The sequence below is a fragment of the Rhodofomes roseus genome, assembly GCF_022264815.1.
Source record: "Rhodofomes roseus strain CIRM-BRFM 1785 chromosome Unknown C8Q71scaffold_7, whole genome shotgun sequence".
Classification (NCBI taxonomy): domain Eukaryota; kingdom Fungi; phylum Basidiomycota; class Agaricomycetes; order Polyporales; family Fomitopsidaceae; genus Rhodofomes; species Rhodofomes roseus.
Genome location: NW_025952963.1, coordinates 1,096,123 through 1,114,495, shown reverse-complemented (window position 1 = coordinate 1,114,495; position 18,373 = coordinate 1,096,123). Strand labels below are relative to the sequence as shown.

At 54.5% G+C, this 18,373-nt stretch overlaps 6 protein-coding genes across 6 annotated transcripts; 3 read left to right on the top strand and 3 right to left on the bottom strand.

The window, feature by feature from the left end:
* The first annotated feature begins 99 nt into the window (after positions 1–99).
* On the top strand, positions 100–2,793 carry C8Q71DRAFT_537697 (P-loop containing nucleoside triphosphate hydrolase protein). The gene is made up of 11 exons (XM_047919211.1): positions 100–135; positions 483–577; positions 633–945; positions 1,001–1,411; positions 1,476–1,567; positions 1,649–1,699; positions 1,766–1,855; positions 1,911–2,081; positions 2,156–2,256; positions 2,314–2,657; positions 2,728–2,793. Exons 2-10 carry the CDS (start codon positions 532–534, stop codon positions 2,551–2,553), a joined length of 1,515 nt encoding a protein of 504 aa, XP_047780516.1. The 5' UTR covers positions 100–135; positions 483–531; the 3' UTR covers positions 2,554–2,657; positions 2,728–2,793.
* Positions 2,794–5,105: 2,312 nt separating this feature from the next.
* C8Q71DRAFT_705679 (uncharacterized protein) lies at positions 5,106–5,881 on the top strand (the record flags this gene model as incomplete). Its single annotated transcript, XM_047920455.1, has 4 exons — positions 5,106–5,362; positions 5,419–5,452; positions 5,508–5,693; positions 5,753–5,881. The coding sequence occupies 4 exons, from the start codon at positions 5,106–5,108 to the stop codon at positions 5,879–5,881; spliced, it is 606 nt and encodes a 201-aa protein (XP_047780515.1).
* Positions 5,882–6,352: 471 nt separating this feature from the next.
* C8Q71DRAFT_705335 (uncharacterized protein) lies at positions 6,353–7,945 on the bottom strand (the record flags this gene model as incomplete). Its single annotated transcript, XM_047920441.1, has 3 exons — positions 6,353–6,890; positions 6,948–7,343; positions 7,401–7,945. Coding segments are annotated over 3 exons (1,479 nt in total), but the record flags the coding sequence as incomplete, so codon positions are not given.
* Positions 7,946–8,048: 103 nt separating this feature from the next.
* On the bottom strand, positions 8,049–9,638 carry C8Q71DRAFT_537597 (uncharacterized protein). Its single transcript, XM_047919210.1, has 4 exons — positions 9,153–9,638; positions 9,036–9,098; positions 8,927–8,987; positions 8,049–8,465 (listed from the first exon to the last, which is right to left on the bottom strand). The coding sequence occupies exons 1-4, from the start codon at positions 9,466–9,468 to the stop codon at positions 8,228–8,230; spliced, it is 678 nt and encodes a 225-aa protein (XP_047780513.1). The 5' UTR covers positions 9,469–9,638; the 3' UTR covers positions 8,049–8,227.
* A 284-nt stretch (positions 9,639–9,922) lies between these two features.
* Positions 9,923–11,647, bottom strand: C8Q71DRAFT_752010 (alpha/beta-hydrolase). Its single transcript, XM_047923349.1, has 8 exons — positions 11,420–11,647; positions 11,300–11,372; positions 11,121–11,245; positions 10,871–11,072; positions 10,619–10,806; positions 10,481–10,563; positions 10,406–10,418; positions 9,923–10,350 (listed from the first exon to the last, which is right to left on the bottom strand). Exons 1-8 carry the CDS (start codon positions 11,608–11,610, stop codon positions 10,302–10,304), a joined length of 924 nt encoding a protein of 307 aa, XP_047780512.1. The 5' UTR covers positions 11,611–11,647; the 3' UTR covers positions 9,923–10,301.
* A 1,890-nt stretch (positions 11,648–13,537) lies between these two features.
* C8Q71DRAFT_537509 (kinase-like protein) lies at positions 13,538–16,429 on the top strand. Its single transcript, XM_047919209.1, has 9 exons — positions 13,538–13,775; positions 13,834–13,874; positions 13,924–13,993; positions 14,041–14,189; positions 14,683–14,797; positions 14,991–15,281; positions 15,335–15,507; positions 15,559–16,225; positions 16,292–16,429. The coding sequence occupies exons 1-8, from the start codon at positions 13,640–13,642 to the stop codon at positions 16,198–16,200; spliced, it is 1,617 nt and encodes a 538-aa protein (XP_047780511.1). The 5' UTR covers positions 13,538–13,639; the 3' UTR covers positions 16,201–16,225; positions 16,292–16,429.
* Positions 16,430–18,373: the final 1,944 nt, after the last annotated feature.

The window sequence follows — 18,373 nt, the reverse complement described above, 5'->3', positions numbered from 1 at the left end:
CGGCCACACAGGCGTCACGGTCGAGTGACACGATCACGTGTGCGACGCGAGTCGTGTTCTGCCGCTGCCACGGTGTAGCGCTTGTCCCGAACATCCATCCTTCTCACCACACCTTGTCTTCTCTTGCAAAATCATGTAAGTCGTCATTCTGATCTCACCAACTGTTACACTTTAAGACCCCTACGCTGTATCCTCCTGACTCACTCGGGTCGCTGAGGACGGCGAAAGAGCATCCTTTCGTCATTGCTCCCCGTGCCATGGATAGCGAACACGCGGGTTCTATGTCAGTGAGACATCGTTGAATATGATGTGTGGCGAATATGACCAGCTTTTCTGGAGACTGTTTATAGCATCGCTCCTTCACAGCGCCACAGTCGGGCAGAGACGCTGAGGAGAGTAGGTCCCCGTATCGGAGACTGGTTTTACTTTGGACACATATCGATGGAGTTCATGCAGTAGATGAGCTGAAAACTTATGAATAGTATAAGATCTATCCTCGCTGGCATTCGCCAGATCTCCCGCGCGAGCGCGATGTCGCAGGCATACCTGCGGAACCTCAATCCCGCGCAACTGCAAGGTCCGCGCTTCGGCATACGCTTCCTCTCGCAATGCTCTGATGCCTATTCTACTAGCTGTGCAACATCCCCCGGACATCCCACTCCAAATTCTTGCCGGCCCCGGGAGCGGGAAGACCCGGGTTCTCACTGCCCGAATCGCACATCTCATATTCCACCACCACGTCGCACCACAGGCTATATGCGCGGTAACCTTCACCAACAAGGCAGCCAACGAGATGCGGGCACGTTTAGACATACTTGTTGGTGTGCATGACACAGCGTGCATCCGGATGGGCACATTCCACGCACTTTGTGCATCGTTTCTGAGGAGACACGGACGAATGGTCGGCCTGGAGACCAACTTTACGATATGCGATGCTGATGAAAGGTACGTGTGGCTGCGATGCACCATTTAGAGCTCGCACTTACTCGACTCTCTTCAGCAAGAAAATCGTGAAGGCATTGTTGGGCGAACACTCCAAGGACCTAGCTGCCAAGAGGATTTCTTTGACGGAAGGGACATTGATGTCGATGATTTCCAAAGCTAAAGCACGTGGTCAAACAGCAGACGAACTGGAGGCCAAATATCGTCGAAGCCGCGCTAGTGGCAGTCGAAAGCGTTCGCGACTGCCTTCAGATGTCAACAATGAGGACAACAGCGACGACGAGCAAAGTCAGACAATGCAAGACCCCAATATCATGGCGGTCTTGATAGACGTTTACAGGGTGTACGAGCGAACCCTTAGGTCAAGCAATAGCCTCGACTTCGACGATCTGCTTCTCTTTGGCGTGCGTCTCTTCAAGCGAAATCCTGCCGTGGGCGAGTGGTGTCAACATGTGCTAGTGGATGAGTTGTAGGTGTCATTGCATTGCTTGCTTCGGTATGTATGCTAATCTCGTTCCAATGGCCCGATATAGTCAAGACACGAACACCATACAGTACGAGCTCATGCGGCAAATTGCCGCGGCGAGTCGATGTGTGACGATTGTCGGTGACCCTGACCAGTCAAGTACGTTCCTGACCGATCACCATTCATTTGCCGTCTTGCGTGTTGGTCACCTTTGTTGACTGCATCGTAACTTCATTGCAGTTTACGGCTGGCGTTCTGCAGAGATCAAGAATTTTATCAACATGCAGCGAGGTACACGTATACCTTCGGCCCGATCAATCCCAGGGTTGCTCATTACTATGTGCTCCGCATATGCAGACTTTCCAAACACCCAACAGATTCTTCTTGAACAGAATTACCGATCAACGGCGTCCATCCTTGGCGCTAGCATGGCGATTGTCAGTCAGGGTATGTGCATTTGACGTTCACAAAGTTTCAACGATGGGCTCAACATAGGTTACAGACAAGAAGCGCGTTGCAAAGACACTACGTGCCGAACATCCTGCAGGGCCGTCTCCCATGTTGCAACTGTTCTTGAACGAACATCAAGAGGCGGAATTCATTGCCTCGGAAATAAAGAAGATCGTTGCAGCAACCGGGGGAATGCTCGAATGGGGTGACTTCGTGGTTCTCCGTGAGTGACAGCAATGTGCAATGATTCTTCTCCGTGTTCATTGCTCTTCTCCAACGTCATTCGGACCTTGGCAGTGCGGTTTAATGCTTTATCACGGCTGATAGAGAGTGCGCTGCAGAAGGAAGGCATTCCGAACAGGATTTTGGGCGGACACAAGTTCTTTGAACGACTCGAGGTTCGCATCAATGCCGAGCTATAACATACGCTTAGCTGAACGTGCATCTACACACAGGTCAAAGACCTTCTGGCATATCTCCAGCTCATCGACAACCCGCATTTTGCAGCAGCTTTCACTCGGGTGATCAATGTCCCTGCGCGAGGTATCGGTGAGAAGGTCGGTCCCGCGACTCCCAGCATGCTGAGGAGGGGTTCTCCTTGGACTGACTTACGAACCTACCTTCGTACACATAGACAGTCAACGAGATTCTGGGCGCTGCACAGCGCCTCAAGCTGTCCCCTTTGGAGGTGGTAATGCGCATACACGATGGAGCGCTTCCTGATATCAAGCCAAGTGTCAAGCGCAAGCTGGCGTCATTTGTGCCACCTGTTCGCGAGCTACAGACATTCGCTCGAAAGGTCCGTTGCATACCCAGCTATCCGTGCTCTTCCAATGCTGACCAACTTCACATCACGCTGGGCCCTGCAGGATACACTTCCATCCGATCTCATTCGACACCTACTAGAAAGCATCAAGTATGACGAACATCTGCGTAAGACACAGAAAGATTGGGACAGCCGATGGGAAAACGTTCAAGAACTGATCAACTTTGCGAGCGAGGTTGAGAAGAACATGGAGAACACCAAGGCAGCCGAGCCTGACCAACAACCCTGGGATGGCGACTGGGACGTGCTCGAGGAGTTCGACCGGGATCAGTTGAACGATGAGGGATTCGTTGAAACCAGCTCTGACGCAGTTCACAAGGACAAGGGAACGAGGAAAGCCAGAGAGCAGCAGCCAGAACAGTCAGTTCGCCACACCCACGTCACCAGCCAGATCTGACTCTCGCATATCGGCAGGGATACGCCTTTGCGAATGTTCCTGCAGGCATCCATGCTTTCCACGGATGTGGCTTCGGAGAACAAGGATGACGGAAAAGGAGTATGTATTCTCATCACCAATCCTCTTTGCTTCGTTCTAAGAGCCCTCGGCCTGGACTAGAAGGTGACACTCACCACTTGCCATGCTGCGAAAGGTCTCGAATGGCCTGTCGTGTTCGTTCCTGCAGGTTCGTCCCACTCAAACTTGATAAGCATGATGCTGATAAGCGGTGTTCCGTTGCACAGTGGAGAAAGGGACATTCCCATCCCATCGGGCCGAAGACGTTGACGAAGAGAGGTGAGGACACCTATTCTTCGAACCTTGCTTGGGAACGCCACTGATTATCTCACGACTCAGACGGCTCCTGTACGTCGCCTGCACGCGGGCACAGGCTCTTCTCTATCTAACGCATGCGAATTCACGTATGTTCGCGGGAGAGGCGAAGAAGAAAGATATGTCGGAGTTCGTTTCTGCCGTTCTCCAGAATGACAAGGTTGGTGCATTTCTGAATCAGGCACTCATGAGAAGCTCGCATGCCGACTGAAGACTATCCGCAGAGCTATTTTTCCAGGGAGGCTCCGAATTTGTCTGCAGGCGACCGGACCCTGATTGCTCAGCTTCTTGGGAGAAACGCACCAGATGAAGCCGAGGTTGTCCGCAGAATGGCTCAGTAGTATGTGATTTTCGTTACGCATGGACTCAGCATTGCTGACTCGATCCAGTTACAGCAACTCGAGTACGCAAGCCTGGAACGCCTCGTATGGGTTCCCTAACTATTCTGTAGCCCAGCCACGGCTAGCAGGATCGAGCGATTCGGCGCCTCCATCAGGTCAGTTACATCGCCCAAATAACCTTCGATTATAACAGACCCCGTTGGTAGGATCTGTGCAATTCTCTTCTGCGAGGACCGCTCTGTCCAACAAGCCTCCCTCTTCTGTGTCCTCCATCAATAGTGAAGCATTCCCGCCGCCACCGCTCTCGCCAATACGCAACATAGTCGTGAATACTCCGTCGCATAACCTACCTTCGGCTTCCAGGACACCGGTGGCACACGACGTGAAAAAAGCTGGGATTCTGACAAATCAACTCTTAAACCGTCATCCACCTGCAGTGAGGCCGCCTCCCGTGAATCCTTCCCTTACGGCAGGGCCAGCGTCTGCTGCGATGTCGCAGTCGGCTGCACCTTCTCAGTCCTCACCCGCTCCCAGCGCCTCGGATGGCCCTCAATCTTCAACTGTCAAGTCCACTGGCGTCAAGAGGCGTCTAGGCATGGGTAGGACAGGAGGTGGATATTCCAACAAGAAGTTCAAGACCCCAGGGAACACTTCGGGCACTTGAAACGAAAGCACGCCGTGCTTCGCGGATGTGCGTTAGGATCTTGTCGATGGTCATCTAATTTATCTGTAAGTACATTGTCGTATTGTACGTTGTAGATTACTCAGAAGCATGGATTGCCAAATCGTGTTGTAAACCGGCGCTTGTCAACGCACGCCGACCTCGAGGCTCAAGGCGTCCTGCAATGGGCATGTTCTTCACCCGTGATTCAGCGCCGCTGGACACAATCATGGTCTTGACGGCCTCACATCAACTAACGTCCGTCTGTGCGTTGTGAGTAGTAGCCGGCATGCCTCAACAGGGCCACTCTGAAGTTTGTTGTAACTGCAACGGCCAGGCATGGCATCGATATTGTGCTACAAGGCTGAGACCGTCAATAGGTCAGTAGAAACGTCATCATCGGGATGTCAAGCTGCACGGATAACACGCGGCTGATGGATATATAATCTTCACTGTGCACGAAGTCCTTCTGCTCACTCCGCAATCTGAACGCACCCGAACAAATCTTACCGCCACGACACCAGCTAGGCATGCCATCGCCGATCAGGACGAAGAAGGCACGTTACTCTTTGGACACTGTTGACAGACTGTTCGAGACAGCTTTTGCGACTGCGACACGGATTCCCTTGCCCAAATCGACGAAGACGAAGATGGAAGGGGCAAAGGAGGCCAAACAAGAGCCTCGGAGCCCAAGTCCACCTTCTCCAACTGTAGTGTCCTCCCTCCACACCACCCCGATGATACCTGATGAAGAAACACCCGACTCGTTGTGGGAAGAAGTGAGGCGACTGAAGGAGAAAAGCCTCGCGAAAACTCCGCCCAAGGTCAGATCGATTGGGGAAGCGCTCTCTTCAGGCTCTGCAAAGGCTCGAAGCCGTGAAAAGAAACTGACAAAACGTACGTCTAGGTGCGCACGAGTTCGAGTTCACTGTAGTGATATGGCTTTGATGGTGACTCGTGTAGTCCCACATTCAAGGAGTCGCCGGACGGTCTGACGGTAATCTTTCAGACGTCTGCGCACATAGTAGCAGGAAGTGAACGTCTGCCCTCAGATGACCGTGACGTTCGACATCCCAGACGTGCAGAAGCAGGACATGCACGTTAGCTTCCGGTCTAAGCACATCATCGTCACCTGGAGAATGAGGAATGTGAGAGAGAAGATGGAAGACGGCGTCCTCGTGCGAGACAGACAAGAGATTAAACATACGCAGTTTATCCCTATACCAGAAGGGACCAAAGTAAGCCGCACTCGCATTTTGCTCGGTCTGACGAGATTGGTGGCTGACGGTCGACTCAGTTTGAAGATGTCACTGCGTCTCAAGACGGCAGCCGGCTTATCTTGACGTACCCGAATTCGCGCTGTGTACCCGTTTCTCCTCGATCTCCTCGAGTAAGTCTAGGCACAACCCTGAATCCAGCACGTTGATCAGTAGCATTGTCCTCCAGACAGTGATTTCAGGAGCGACAGAGTTTCATTCATGCTCACCCGTTGAAGTAGAACGAGATCCGGAGCCATGAAGCTCCCGCGATGGATGGGTCGAACTGGGGCATATGTATCAGTAGTGATTGACATGGGTTTTTATATCAGTTCAGTGACAGACAAAAAAGCGCACTGTTGTACGGCCCCGCGTCAAAACCGGACTCGTGAGCACGCTTGTCCCCGTCCAGTGTCCGTCATGCCGCGCGGGCTCAAGGAGTCGATGTGTGAAGGAGTCGATGTGTGAAGGAGTCGATGTGTGACTCTCTGATAATTAAGCTATCAAGATTAAGCTGTGCCTATACTCTGAAACCATACTATGAGTTGCTAATGTACTGTCGATGTTCATGCACTTGCTGAACACGATAAAAACCAAGAAAGCAATCACCGCCGCTTCCCGCCGGCGGCCCGGGCAGAGGCTCAGAGGAGGTCGCCCATGTCGGGACACCGCACGCTCACGAGCTGCGCATCGACGCCCGAGTCGACATCGCCAAACTGGACCTTTTGTGCCTTCGGCTTCCATCTCTTGTGCGGGAGGTCTGGTTCCTCGCGGAGTGAGGGTGTGTTCCGCTCGCGTGGAGCGGACGGTTCGAAGTCCTCGTCCTCGTCCTCATCGTCCTTGCGGTCGACGAGGTGCATAGCCATGCTACCATTCGGCCGCTGCAAGACGAGCGAGGTCAACCGCCGGCCGTAAATACATCCTGTGTCGATACCCATGCTCCATCGCTTAACGTCGAGCGAGCGAGTCGCGGCGTGGCCGTACACAACGGTGACAGGCTCGCATGGCAGGACGTCCGTGTCGTCCTCATCTTCTCGGAGGCCGGATAACGAAGGATGGGCGCGCATGTCCCTGGTGTGTAGGGTAGAAACACCGGAGGGTGACGCGCTGTCGAAGCCTTTGCAGAGGCCCATCTGTTCGTTCCAGACTTTGCTCCAGGGCGTGCCTTTGTTGTTGTCCCTTTAAGCACGCGCAGTGAGCATGGCCGATCGACAAGCTTTGTCAAATTCGGCGTACCGAGTCACCTTTGCCTTCTTCTTCCGAATTCCCCGCATGTTCAGCAGCACCCAAGGGTCGCGATTCCCCGGGATGTCCGCCAACAATGCCCTCCCCTGCATGGTGCGGAGTAGCTCCCGTGTATCATTCCTCTGGGTAGCATCCGCCGCTGGAGCAGACACCAATACACTTTGAGACTGAGAGGACGACGCCGCAGCAGCGTATTGCCCTTCCTCTGAGTCAGTCAAAGACTGTCTGAGCTTCGGCGGGTGCGCGAGTGGCTGACGTTTGTCTGTCAAGGGGTGCTTCGGGTCGTAGGGAAGGATACCGGCGTGCACGACGAAGAAGTGCTCTGTGGGTACGTGCAGCACGAGCGGCAGCGAATAGAGGCACGCCTTCTGCTCGGGCGTCATTTCCCTGCGGACGCGCATCGGTCAGCCCCTCTCGTTCCAAGGTCCACCCAAGGCGACGCACCTTGCCAGCCAATAATGGTCATCGAATATCGGCCAGTCCTTATTCTGGTGTCCCTTGCCCGGCCGAGGCACCCTGCGCCACCACTCCTCCCGCCACGTCCCCATCGCGCGCTTCCTCGCGACGTCCGCCCACTCCTCCGGGTCCGCGGAGCCCTTCGGGTCCCGATGCACGTCGCGCCGCCATTCTCGCTCTATGAGTTTGAGGAACTGCCTGCCTGTCTTGACCGGGCGCCCCGGGTGCGCGTCTGGATTCACCTCCGCGTCCGACTCGGACTCGGAGTCGGCGAATGCGGGGGTGGAAGGGATGGAGAGCTGAAGGGGCTCAAACCAGTCTCGCCAGGCGCGCCACTGGACGATCGTCTGGTCGTGGTTCCCGCGCACGGCGTAGAGGGGTCCGGGCTCTGTCCCGCACTTGTGCGAGGTGATGAAGTCGAGGATAGCGAGTGAGCCGGAGAGCGTCGACTTCGCCATTGTGTCGCCTGTGAGGACAATTGTGTCGATCGCGGGGTCGTAGTGTGTGGCGGAGAGCAAATGGCTGGAGGAACGTTAGTGTCACATATCGAACAATGGTTTTCGGGGGACGAAGTCGGGCGTCGGCACAATTGAAAGCATGCCATCCCGTCCTATAATTCTCGTAGCGGGCAGGACTACACCGAACTCCAGCGTGAATCTCCATGCCAGGCAGAAGTGATATCAGCGAATGGAACCCCAGAGCAGAATGACTGTAACTTGTGAACTAACGTGCATGTAAGGTACGCGTGGCGTACTACATGGTGTAACATTCGTGGCTGTCGCCGCGGTGAATTGACTCGCTTTTCCCGCATATAGTCAGCCGGCACGCAGCTCCTTGCGTATATTATGGTAACGACAGAATGTGGCATGTCCCACGTATTCTGAAGACCAGCCAACGACGGCGAGTCGTCGTGTGCGCGGTTGCCAGGATAAATTGAGGCGTGTACACAAGCGAACTGGTGCGTTGAGCGCGTCTATAACTCCCACTACGGGCAAACCAGGTTGTTCGGACTCCGAAGATGTTACGAACATCAGTCCCTCATGGGAACCTTTTCTGAGATTTGACAGACTCAGAAAATGCTCCGAGAACACTAGGCAAAGGCGTGTTTGCGTGGAACATGCTGCGAACACGCTGCGAACATGCTTCCGACCAAGCTATAGCGCATGATATTCTGAGAATGTTCGGAACCCGAACATTCTCAGAAAACCCAGGCAATGTTTGTAGCGGTTCGGGGTTCGAAAAAGCTGGTGTACCCGCGGTGTCGCAAGATGGTCGTCGCCCGTTCAGTCATCCATCAAAGGGCGCAAAATGACCATAGCTGGACAACCTGGCGTACTATATGCTCCGGGGCACATCGATGGGACAGAGGTCGCAGTCCAGCATCGCGTACACCAATCATAGGCAGCGCATTGCACACACAGAGGCACATGACCAGCATGAGGAGTCGCAGGCACCCAGGAAGTATGCCATAATGCGAAGAGAAGCGAGGATGATTGGGAAGGAATGGAACGTACTGGAGGGACTTGTTCATTCCGTGGAGATCCCCGATAAGCAAGACCCGTCTGTTCGGGTCATCTACGCGCTCGTCAGCGAGCAGGCTGCACGAAGCTGCGCGCGACTCACTGAGGCCCAGCTCCCCCTCTGAAAGGGTGTACACCTGAGTGACCTTGTTGAAGTCCGGAAAGTCTGTCCCCCTCGCTCAGATGACTGCGCATACACGCCCCCCCAGGAAAGGCTCACCGTAGACAGGCTTGTTCTTGTGGAGAAGGTCAGGTAAATGTCCCGACGAGAAGAAGTCGAACTTTGTTGCGAGCCCGACCAGAAATATTGAGGAGAGGGTCAGGGCAGCCACTGGGTACGCTCGTTGTTGCCAACAGCTCGCGCCGTCGCGGCGCCGTTTCGTCGAGGACATGCGGGTCGTGACGAGGTGAGCAAAGTCTGAGGGCCAGAGGAGGTGGGAGTCGAGAGCAAGATGGACTAGTTGCGTAGCAGACCACCCCAAACGGGAGTCTGGGAGGAAACGCCTCTGAGAGCTCGCGCTCCGCGGCGCCGTCATTATGTTCTAATTTAGTTTATCTGATAAGATTGACTGCCCGTGTACCGCACCAGTCTGACTCCTGCTAATATGTAGGTGAAGGGATTTGATTCATTTTGGAGCTCTGAGTCTACAGATCGAGTTTACGGACAGAGTCTGAGTAGAGCACACATAGTGACATAGCCGTCCAGATCAGAGGGGAGGATTAGGAGGACATCATGCATGATGCCATTTGTGACGGAGACAGCGGCGCTACGCGAACATTCAGCCACGTCGGACACCCATGCGGCATGTGGGTGCTATCTTGTCAATGGTGCTGACTTTGGGATCTATCAACGGGTTGGCCATATAAATGTTCGCGACAAGGACCGCGCCTTGATACAGTATGTCCATGAGGAACAGACCGAATGTAGCCTGAGTGAGAGAGATGCAAGTGTATCGCAACGTATTCGCTGAGAAGACGTGCACTCCGTAACAGGATTATAAACAGCAGCACCATGTCTGAAACCCGTCACATTCCCAAGCAGAATTCTCGTGGCCGACAGCGTCAGACCGGAGGCAATGTCATTGTGTTGGCCTTGCATTAACTCGGTGCCCACTGAAGCGGGATTACAGTAATCCGGGAGATGGTCATGAAAGTCAGCGACTACTCCTGGGTGGGGATGCTATTGATGAGTGGATGAAGTATCACCATAACATCGACGGTATACCCCTCGTCCTAGACTCAACTTCCTCTGATCCTATCTTCTTGGCCCGAATATCCACAGCGATCTTACCGTGGCAGTAGATCTCCGCGACACAACAACGCTCTATTCGATTAGTCTGTGATTGTGGTACAATATTGTGATCTATGGTCAGTGAGTCTTGATGAAATCCGTGACCAGGTGCTTGAATTCATTTGGCCTAGCGATACGCACGTCAATTTCATAGCACGGTAAAGCAGTTACGGTTCACTCACTTCTCGGCATGCACTGAAGAGAGATACTGCGAATGAGCACAACAGGGCATCATAAAGAAGTCCATTGACACTTACCCCAGTGGCCGGCTTCTAAGCGTTCCAACGCCATGTTCGGGAAGAATTGCTTCGCAACGGGGATATTACGGTCGTTTATGTACCTGACCCAAAGCATCACGTTCACGCAGGACCGTGTAAGAGGAGCGAAGAACTCACTTGCTCTTCGTACCCTTGATGAAGAGTGTGTTGCCCTCCCATGTTCGCTCACCGGGCTCATACGGGAAAGAGCCAATCTCCGGGATGCTGTCGCCGATGATGTCTAGAGGAATTTGGAACTCGAGCGCCTGGGTATCATATCCCTGACGCTTAAGGTTCGTCAGGAGGAACGAGCGGGTCATTGTATCCTGTCAGTCGAGGGGCCGCCTCGATTAGCTAACGTCGTACGAATGATGTATGGTTTCTGCTCACCTGCTCGTACAATTTCAGAATCTCCTGCGCTTCCTTACGGCTCGTGATCTTGCAATTCTGTATCTTCGTCAGCGCCTCGACGTACCCGCTGAACTCCGCCGACAAGGGTCCCTTCGCAGGCGAGATGTCCGCGACAATGAGATGCTTGAGGTCTGGTGGGCACTCAGGGCTGAGCGCGACCGACATCGCAACCTTGCCTCCCCTTCTAAAGTCATGAGCGATGCGCGCACGCGTTCGGCCGAGGACTCACATCGAATGGCCGAGGAGCGAGACGTTCGTGAGGGAGTGCGTGCGGAAGAAATGCAGGACGTCCGTGGCCATGGCGGCGTAGTTCATAGGCCTTGCGTGAGGGGACGTCCCGTGATTACGCAGGTCCTACCACTTCCTGAGTTCAATGGTGAGATGGGCATGCAGGGGCGTGTCACTCACTAGCGAATAAACTGGCGTGTCCAAGTCCCGGAGGAACGCTTTGGAAAGCGAGAGCCAGTTCCGCTTCATTCCGCTGGTGCGTGTCAGTTGCGCACCACCTCATTGAAGTAATACACATACAACAAGCCGTGCAGGATGACCAAGGGCCTGTCCGTCGCGTTCTTGTCTTTCGGCACCAGTCTGTCATAATGCAGGTCTACAGGTGCTATTGGCTGAGCCCCCGAGCTTGAGAGGCGTCGCGCGCAAGACTTCGCGCTGTATATTCGTGCATGACCATGTTGTGATGCAAGTCTGCAAGATAGTAGGAGCATTGTGGTGGGGAAGACAGCCAAGAATTGTGCTTCAGTCGGTCGGTCTTCGGAGGCTCGGAACGCGTCGCATCACGTGAAAGACGCGCCGGTGATCCCGCCTTGGACCTGCCCTGAACTGACCCGACACGCTAAAATTCTCCTGCACGCGTTTGTTTTCCTGTCTCGATGGCCCACCGAACTGTCACGGATGACGAGCCCCTTCGCGTGCATGGTGAGTACCCGTGGTCTTCGCCTTTGTTCGTGCACAAGCTGCCTGTTCGATTTGATGATACTCTTCGTTTACCTCCAGTGTCCTCGACCTTTACCAGGTCGTTGACGCGATGATATTGAGCTTTTATGTCATAGTTACACTGATCGGTTTTCGCGTCCTTGGAGATTCGTCTTTATGAACCTTCATCTGACTGCTCTATTGTCAGGAGCGTGCTGGAAAGCGTTGGCCCTTGGGATGAACGAGGGCAGGTCGACGCTGTAAACTATATGGTGAGTTGGGAATTCTTTGTGGACTTGCCCTCCTGCGCATACTCTACGCGATGAAACATTATCATTCAAACTAGAGTATCTGAGAGTCTACAAGGCTCGATGCTTTACATATATCTGTCAATCCACTGATACTCTCTTTCTATCGTGTCCTCGTGGAATGAACCTTTTCTAATTGGTTCCTTCTGCCTCAGGTCGACCATGCGTAAACATCTCCGATGGAAGCAGCAATCGGTCATATCCGACAACGATCAGGTAAGCATCACGTCCGTGCCTGCATGTTGCTGTGATGTAACACATGGAATTACCGCCTGATCTTGGTCTACGGACCTCGATTATGACGACAAATCCAAGGCTGTTTTTTATATTCTCTGAGCTCCTTCATACTTCTCGTCTTACCGATGCTGACTCATGTTACTCAGGACCACTCGAGGCGTAAGTAACTCAACAGTCAGATCATGATGCAGCGCCCAGTGCAGCGAGTGAAAAAGGTGAGAATCGCGTCTCATTGTCATTCGAATGATGCTTTATCACGACGGTCTTCGTATTATTACTGCCGAAAGTGCCCGCCACAGCTCAATTACTTCGGGCAACCCCTTCTGACACTTCGTCCACCTTCATTGCATCATGAAATGACACTGACTGCTTCATCTAGCAGATTTTTCTTGCCAACACGAGGTGCGACGTATGTTCCGCGAATAACTGGTACGTGTGCTTCGCCCTGACACCCTTCCTGTGATGCCTCGATGACTCGACGCAAAATGTCAACTGAGTACCTACGTTGTTACATGTACATAGTACATGTACTATCGTTGATGAAATGAAAATGTCCATCCTTGTCTCGTATCTGTTGTGTCGATCGCGAATAGAACACTTACGTTTGGCTGGCAACGTACGCCGAGGACGTGAGTGAGTCCTTTCGGGCGTGTACGCGCAGATGTCATGGCTGACGGAGTTCATACGTCCGCGGTGCGTCTGGTTGTCCAGTGGCTACAGTATTTGGCAGACCACCTACACGGTTCACAAATGGCCAACCTCCCCGGGTGGTAGGACATGTGTGCACCACTATGATCAAAGGCGATATAAAATGAATGCTCTTACTTAGCATGGAGTGTGTCCGAGACGTCGAGGGCTGTGAGCAAGGCACCTGCCGAAGTCACGCTGGTAGTCATACAGATACCACACTGTAGTCTGACTCATTTCCGGATGTACCTGACTGCGTATGTAGTGTAATAAGGGTGCAAGTCCGTTCACAGGCCTGAAAAGATACGGATGCAGCAGCTCGCCATCGAGAGTATGTAGAACGAGCGGGAGATGATGCCGGATCTGTACAGAACCTGACGGCCTGATAGACTGCGGTCGCAGCGGATGGCAGTGGCGGAGGAGGGTGAGGCGGGGACGGCGCGGGCGCGTGGCGTATCTGGGGCACCATATATGGACGGGCGTGCCTTTAGACTCCGCCATCATTCTCCCTCGCCCCCGCCCGAGCGGCTCAGCGTCCCTCTCAACATTTCCTCCTTTATTTCCTCCCTCCCGTCTCTTCCTCCCCACCATGGCCACCCCCCACGTTATAGCCTCTTCGTCCGCCCATCATGGCTCCCAGTCTGCGACGTCGAACGGCATCGTGGGTGCGCATTTTCGGGTCGGCAAGAAGATAGGCGAGGGCTCCTTCGGTGTCGTCTTCGAGGGTATGGTTACTTCTATGGGCCCCTAGGGCTGGAGGAGAGCTCAGCGGTGTCTGTGTAGGAACGAACTTGCTGAACAACCAGCCCGTTGCCATCAAGTTTGTGAGTGCAGTCCATTCTCCTCGCTCCGTCGTCCTCACAGTCGCCCTAGGAACCTCGGAAGTCGGAGGCACCACAGCTCAGGGATGAGTACAGGTCATACCGGACACTGAACGGAACCCGTATGTCCTCTGTTCCTCAGCAGAGCAAGCGTTGACCCGTCTTTCAGCCGGAGTTCCTCAAGTACACTACTTCGGCCAGGAGGGCCTACACAATGTTCTCGTCATCGACCTGCTCGGCCCCAACCTGGAGGACCTCTTCGACATGTGTGGGCGCAAATTCACCATCAAGACTGTATGCATGGCGGCCAGGCAGATGGTGAGTTCGTTACTACGTGTCCCACGGCCAATGTCGCTGCGCGCACAGTGGTCCTCGACATGCCTTCGGAGTCGCGCACTGTGGCGCAGTATGGGAGGGGGCGTATCAGTGGCTGTTCCTCATTCAATTCGCAAGCCATGCGGAGATTCGCCGCCGGTAACGACGTTCGGCGCTCAGGGACGTGGTGTCCACGGCATGCACACAGGCGCTCTGCCTGAGCTCATGGCCCCTCTGTGTCTGGCCATCTCCCCTCGCAAGCAAAGCGATGAAATATATGCAGCAGTACCTACGCGGTTGAAATCGCGGTGTCCCCATTTCTCCCCAAAACAACCGTAATCTTTACGGGACCCGGGCGGCGGCGTGGCTACTTCCATTTCTCCTGTCACATGTGGTCCTTGCCGTTTATTGTCTCCCCTTCACGCGATATCGTCCACCGGACATTGAGGTGGCAAGCGGCCGCTGTATTGTCTGTGCTTGCTGACCAGTCTCTCAGGTCACTCGTGTACAAGCAATCCACGAGAAATCCCTCATATACCGTGATATCAAACCCGACAACTTCCTTATTGGTGTCCCCGGATCGAAGAACGCGAACACCATCCACATCATCGGTAAGTACTTACATTTGATACTCCGCGATTCTGTGAAGGGGTGCTCGGAGCCGCAGGGCGACATGAGGTGGTTCGGAGCTTGCTTCTTCCGCCACCCATTCGATCCATGCTTGTTCTTGCTGTTTGTATCCTTGCTCCGTCGCATTACAACGACGCGAGGGTTGCTATGACTCCCATGCTGATTCCTGCACAGATTTTGGAATGGCGAAACACTACCGTGATCCGAAGACGAAACAGCACATTCCTTACCGCGAGCGCAAGTCGCTCTCCGGGACGGCCCGGTACATGTCAATCAACACACATCTCGGTCGCGAGCAGTCGCGCCGAGACGACCTGGAGTCGCTTGGTCATGTCTTCATGTACTTCCTTCGCGGCGGCCTGCCGTGGCAGGGTCTGCGCGCTGCCACGAACAAGCAGAAGTACGAGAAGATCGGTGAGAAGAAGCAGAGCACGTCCATACAGGAGCTGTGCGAGGGTTTCCCAGGTAGGTGTGCTCGTATGTACTGGTGGAAGCAGCGTGGCTCATGTGCGGTGCAGAGGAGTTCGCGATCTACATGAACTATGTTCGTAAGCTCGGCTTCGAGGAGACGCCAGACTACGACTTCCTCCGCGAACTGTTCACGAAGGTGCTGAAGACGCTCGGCGAGCCTGAGGATGGCGTCTTCGACTGGATGCTCCTGAACAATGGCAAGGGCTGGGAGGCTGGTCACGTACGTCTTCCACGCCACTGCGCAAAGGGGTGACTGATATAAATTTCACAGACGCCCTCGACCCTGCTCGCACAGGCTCATGCAAATGCTGCTGCACCGCATACCCCGCACCGCGAGCACCGCTCGCGCGGCCATGACGGCCATCGGCGCAGCTCGCGCCAACCCGTGCAAGACGCCGCGCCGTCGCCGTCTTCGCAAATGGTACTCGCGCCCACCCCAGCACATGTCAAGAGCAGCAGCCGTCGCGTGGCCGCTGAGGCCTCTCGAGGAACCTCGCGCGAGCACGCGAGCGTGCAGCCACTGCCGCCTGCGAGCCGGCGGCAGAGCCAGCAGCACGTATCGCGCGCGGAGCGGGAAAGCCAGGCATTAGCATCCCACCCTTACGCGGCGACGCCGAGCCCGGGTGGGTATCGCGCGACGGCGTACGACCGCTCATCGCCTGCGCCTCCGGCGAACGGGCAACCGGGGGCATCAGACTCGTTCGTGTATGGCCAGCAGCAGGCCAAGAACGGGACGAACTCGCGGGAGGGGACGACGACGGCAGGGACGGCCGCGAACCGCGACGCAATGGGCGGCGCGGGCACGCGTGCGATAGGTATGTATGACCGGGAGCAGATGGCGAGGGTGGGAGAGCAGGATGAGCATGGCGGACGTCACAGAGGCTTCTGGGGTGCGTTCTGCTGTCGCGGATGAGTTCGCGAGACTCGTCGGTGAAATTGTGCGTCCTTCGTTTGTGGGAATGTGACGGCAGCGGGTGCTGATCTGCTGTGTGCGTGTGTGCCAGGCTTTGCATGCGGCAACCCTCATGACCACGTCCACGACCGACTGCCTAAACTATCGTATAGCCCGCCCCGGCTTAACTTCCTTCACGCCCCTTTACGACGATCCTCGCGCTCGGCGCCAGCACAAGCACCAAAACCGACCACTCGCACTTCGGGACATTGCTGTTCACAACACATTGCATCGCTCTCAGCCCACCGTACCGCTTTGGCTTTTGCTAGAAGGGACGCTCGTCGATAGTGCACATACATCTTCTCCCTCCATTCTCCTCTGTCAGTAAACTGATCCTTGGCTTTCACCTTTCTTATTCTGTTTCTACCGCCGTTTCTGCGTCACCTGGCTCTTTGTATAGTAGCTGGCAGTGCGCTCGTCCCCCGCGTCGTGCCCTGTCCTGTCTGTCTGTCCTGACATCAGTGCGGTCCCCTCGGTGGACCGCCGTGGCGTCGATCGCCCACGATCTATTGATAACTGACATTGTCTCGCTCATCCTCACCCACCCTCGCTATTGGCTGTTTGTTCTCCTCTCTCTCTCTCTCACAACTCTCTCGAGCATCGTTGACACTGTTCGCCCGTATCCTAAGTAGCCTGAGCTTTTTATATCGTCTGTTATAGACAGTTATTGAGTCGCAGTGTTGCGGCACACAGCACTTGTTTTCGGAGTACATAGAGAACTGATATATACCTCCGCGATTGAGCGTCATATGTACATAAACCCTGACTCATGAGAGAAGGTGTGACGATTGGACGAACGGCGAAGGCCCTTTGCGGCATTTATTACCAACGGAGAAGAGAAGACCACCAACGGCTGGGTGACCAGGCCAAGTCGGGCCAAGTCGGCAATCCTTGGGATTCGCGAGTCCGCCACACGCTCGTAACGATGAGGATGCGGCTTGGTGTCTTGGGGTGTCTTGTGTATTCTTGTGCATAGAGATTGGGGTAGGTTCTGATTCATGAATCATTACTGGTATGACAAATGAGGAATTATTGGACAGCGAACCCTGTATTCTCTGTCAATTTGTAGTGGATTCAACTGTACTATTCTTGAGGGGCTCGCTGGTAAGAGATCATGAGAGTTGAATTCAATAAGTAGTGAAGAGGGACGCAAAGCCGCAGCGCGGTGCGGCAGTCATCCACTAGTCACTGTAACACTTTGTAACGGCTCGTTCCCAAGCACTCCTGTCGATGCATTGGTTTTCCTGGTACCACAGTCATTAACCCACTGGTTCCGATATGCTAATATCGGGTCTTTTCCGCAACGTCCGAGCCCTCGCTTAGTCAGCACCGCGTTAGGAGAATCGCGACATTGGACAGTCTCATTCAAGTCTCATTGGACCCCCTGGGTGGGCTCGTCGTCGACGAGTCCAGTGCAGACCTTTACGTGGTCCAGGGGATAAGTAACCTCGTAGGAGGTGAAACCAACTGCACTATAACGACCTCTGGTGGATACCAGATTCGAGGTCGCAGGCTGGAAAGTTTTTCCACAACAGTCGCTTGTACTGGCCTGAACATCGACTACGACATAGTACGATGTACTCTACGCTCTGTATGACCGGCCCTTGGTACCTTACATGATACCAGGCCTAAACGGGTTGGAGACCAACCTGATATGATACGCCTGGCTCAACCAAAATCACTGTTGTACGGCTAGCTGCAGATGACCTGCTCTCCGAACACCCTGAACCGCTTAAGGGTAACGGAAAGACCCTTCTGGCGGTCTTGGCGGGTCTTGGGACCCTCCCGACGAGCCGGCTGAACGTCGTACTCGATCATGATCACAATGGCGACGACCTCGTAGCCCGACAACCGACTAAGTGATTCTTGTGCCAGACACCATATAGACTGACCTGAACTCACGCATTGCAACCATGACTCCTAACCCACACTGCTGTACTGCGAATACGACATCCCCAGGTACTGGCCCAGCCCCCTCACGACGAGCAGATAGCTGATCTCGACGTACTCGCGCGAATCAGAAGCTGTGCAAAAGCGCTTCCGATTCGCCCGGCCCGAAACGCCCGAGACCGGACCAAACGACCCGCGGCCTAGATTATTCACGTGAACGGAACGATCACGCCCCTTCACAACG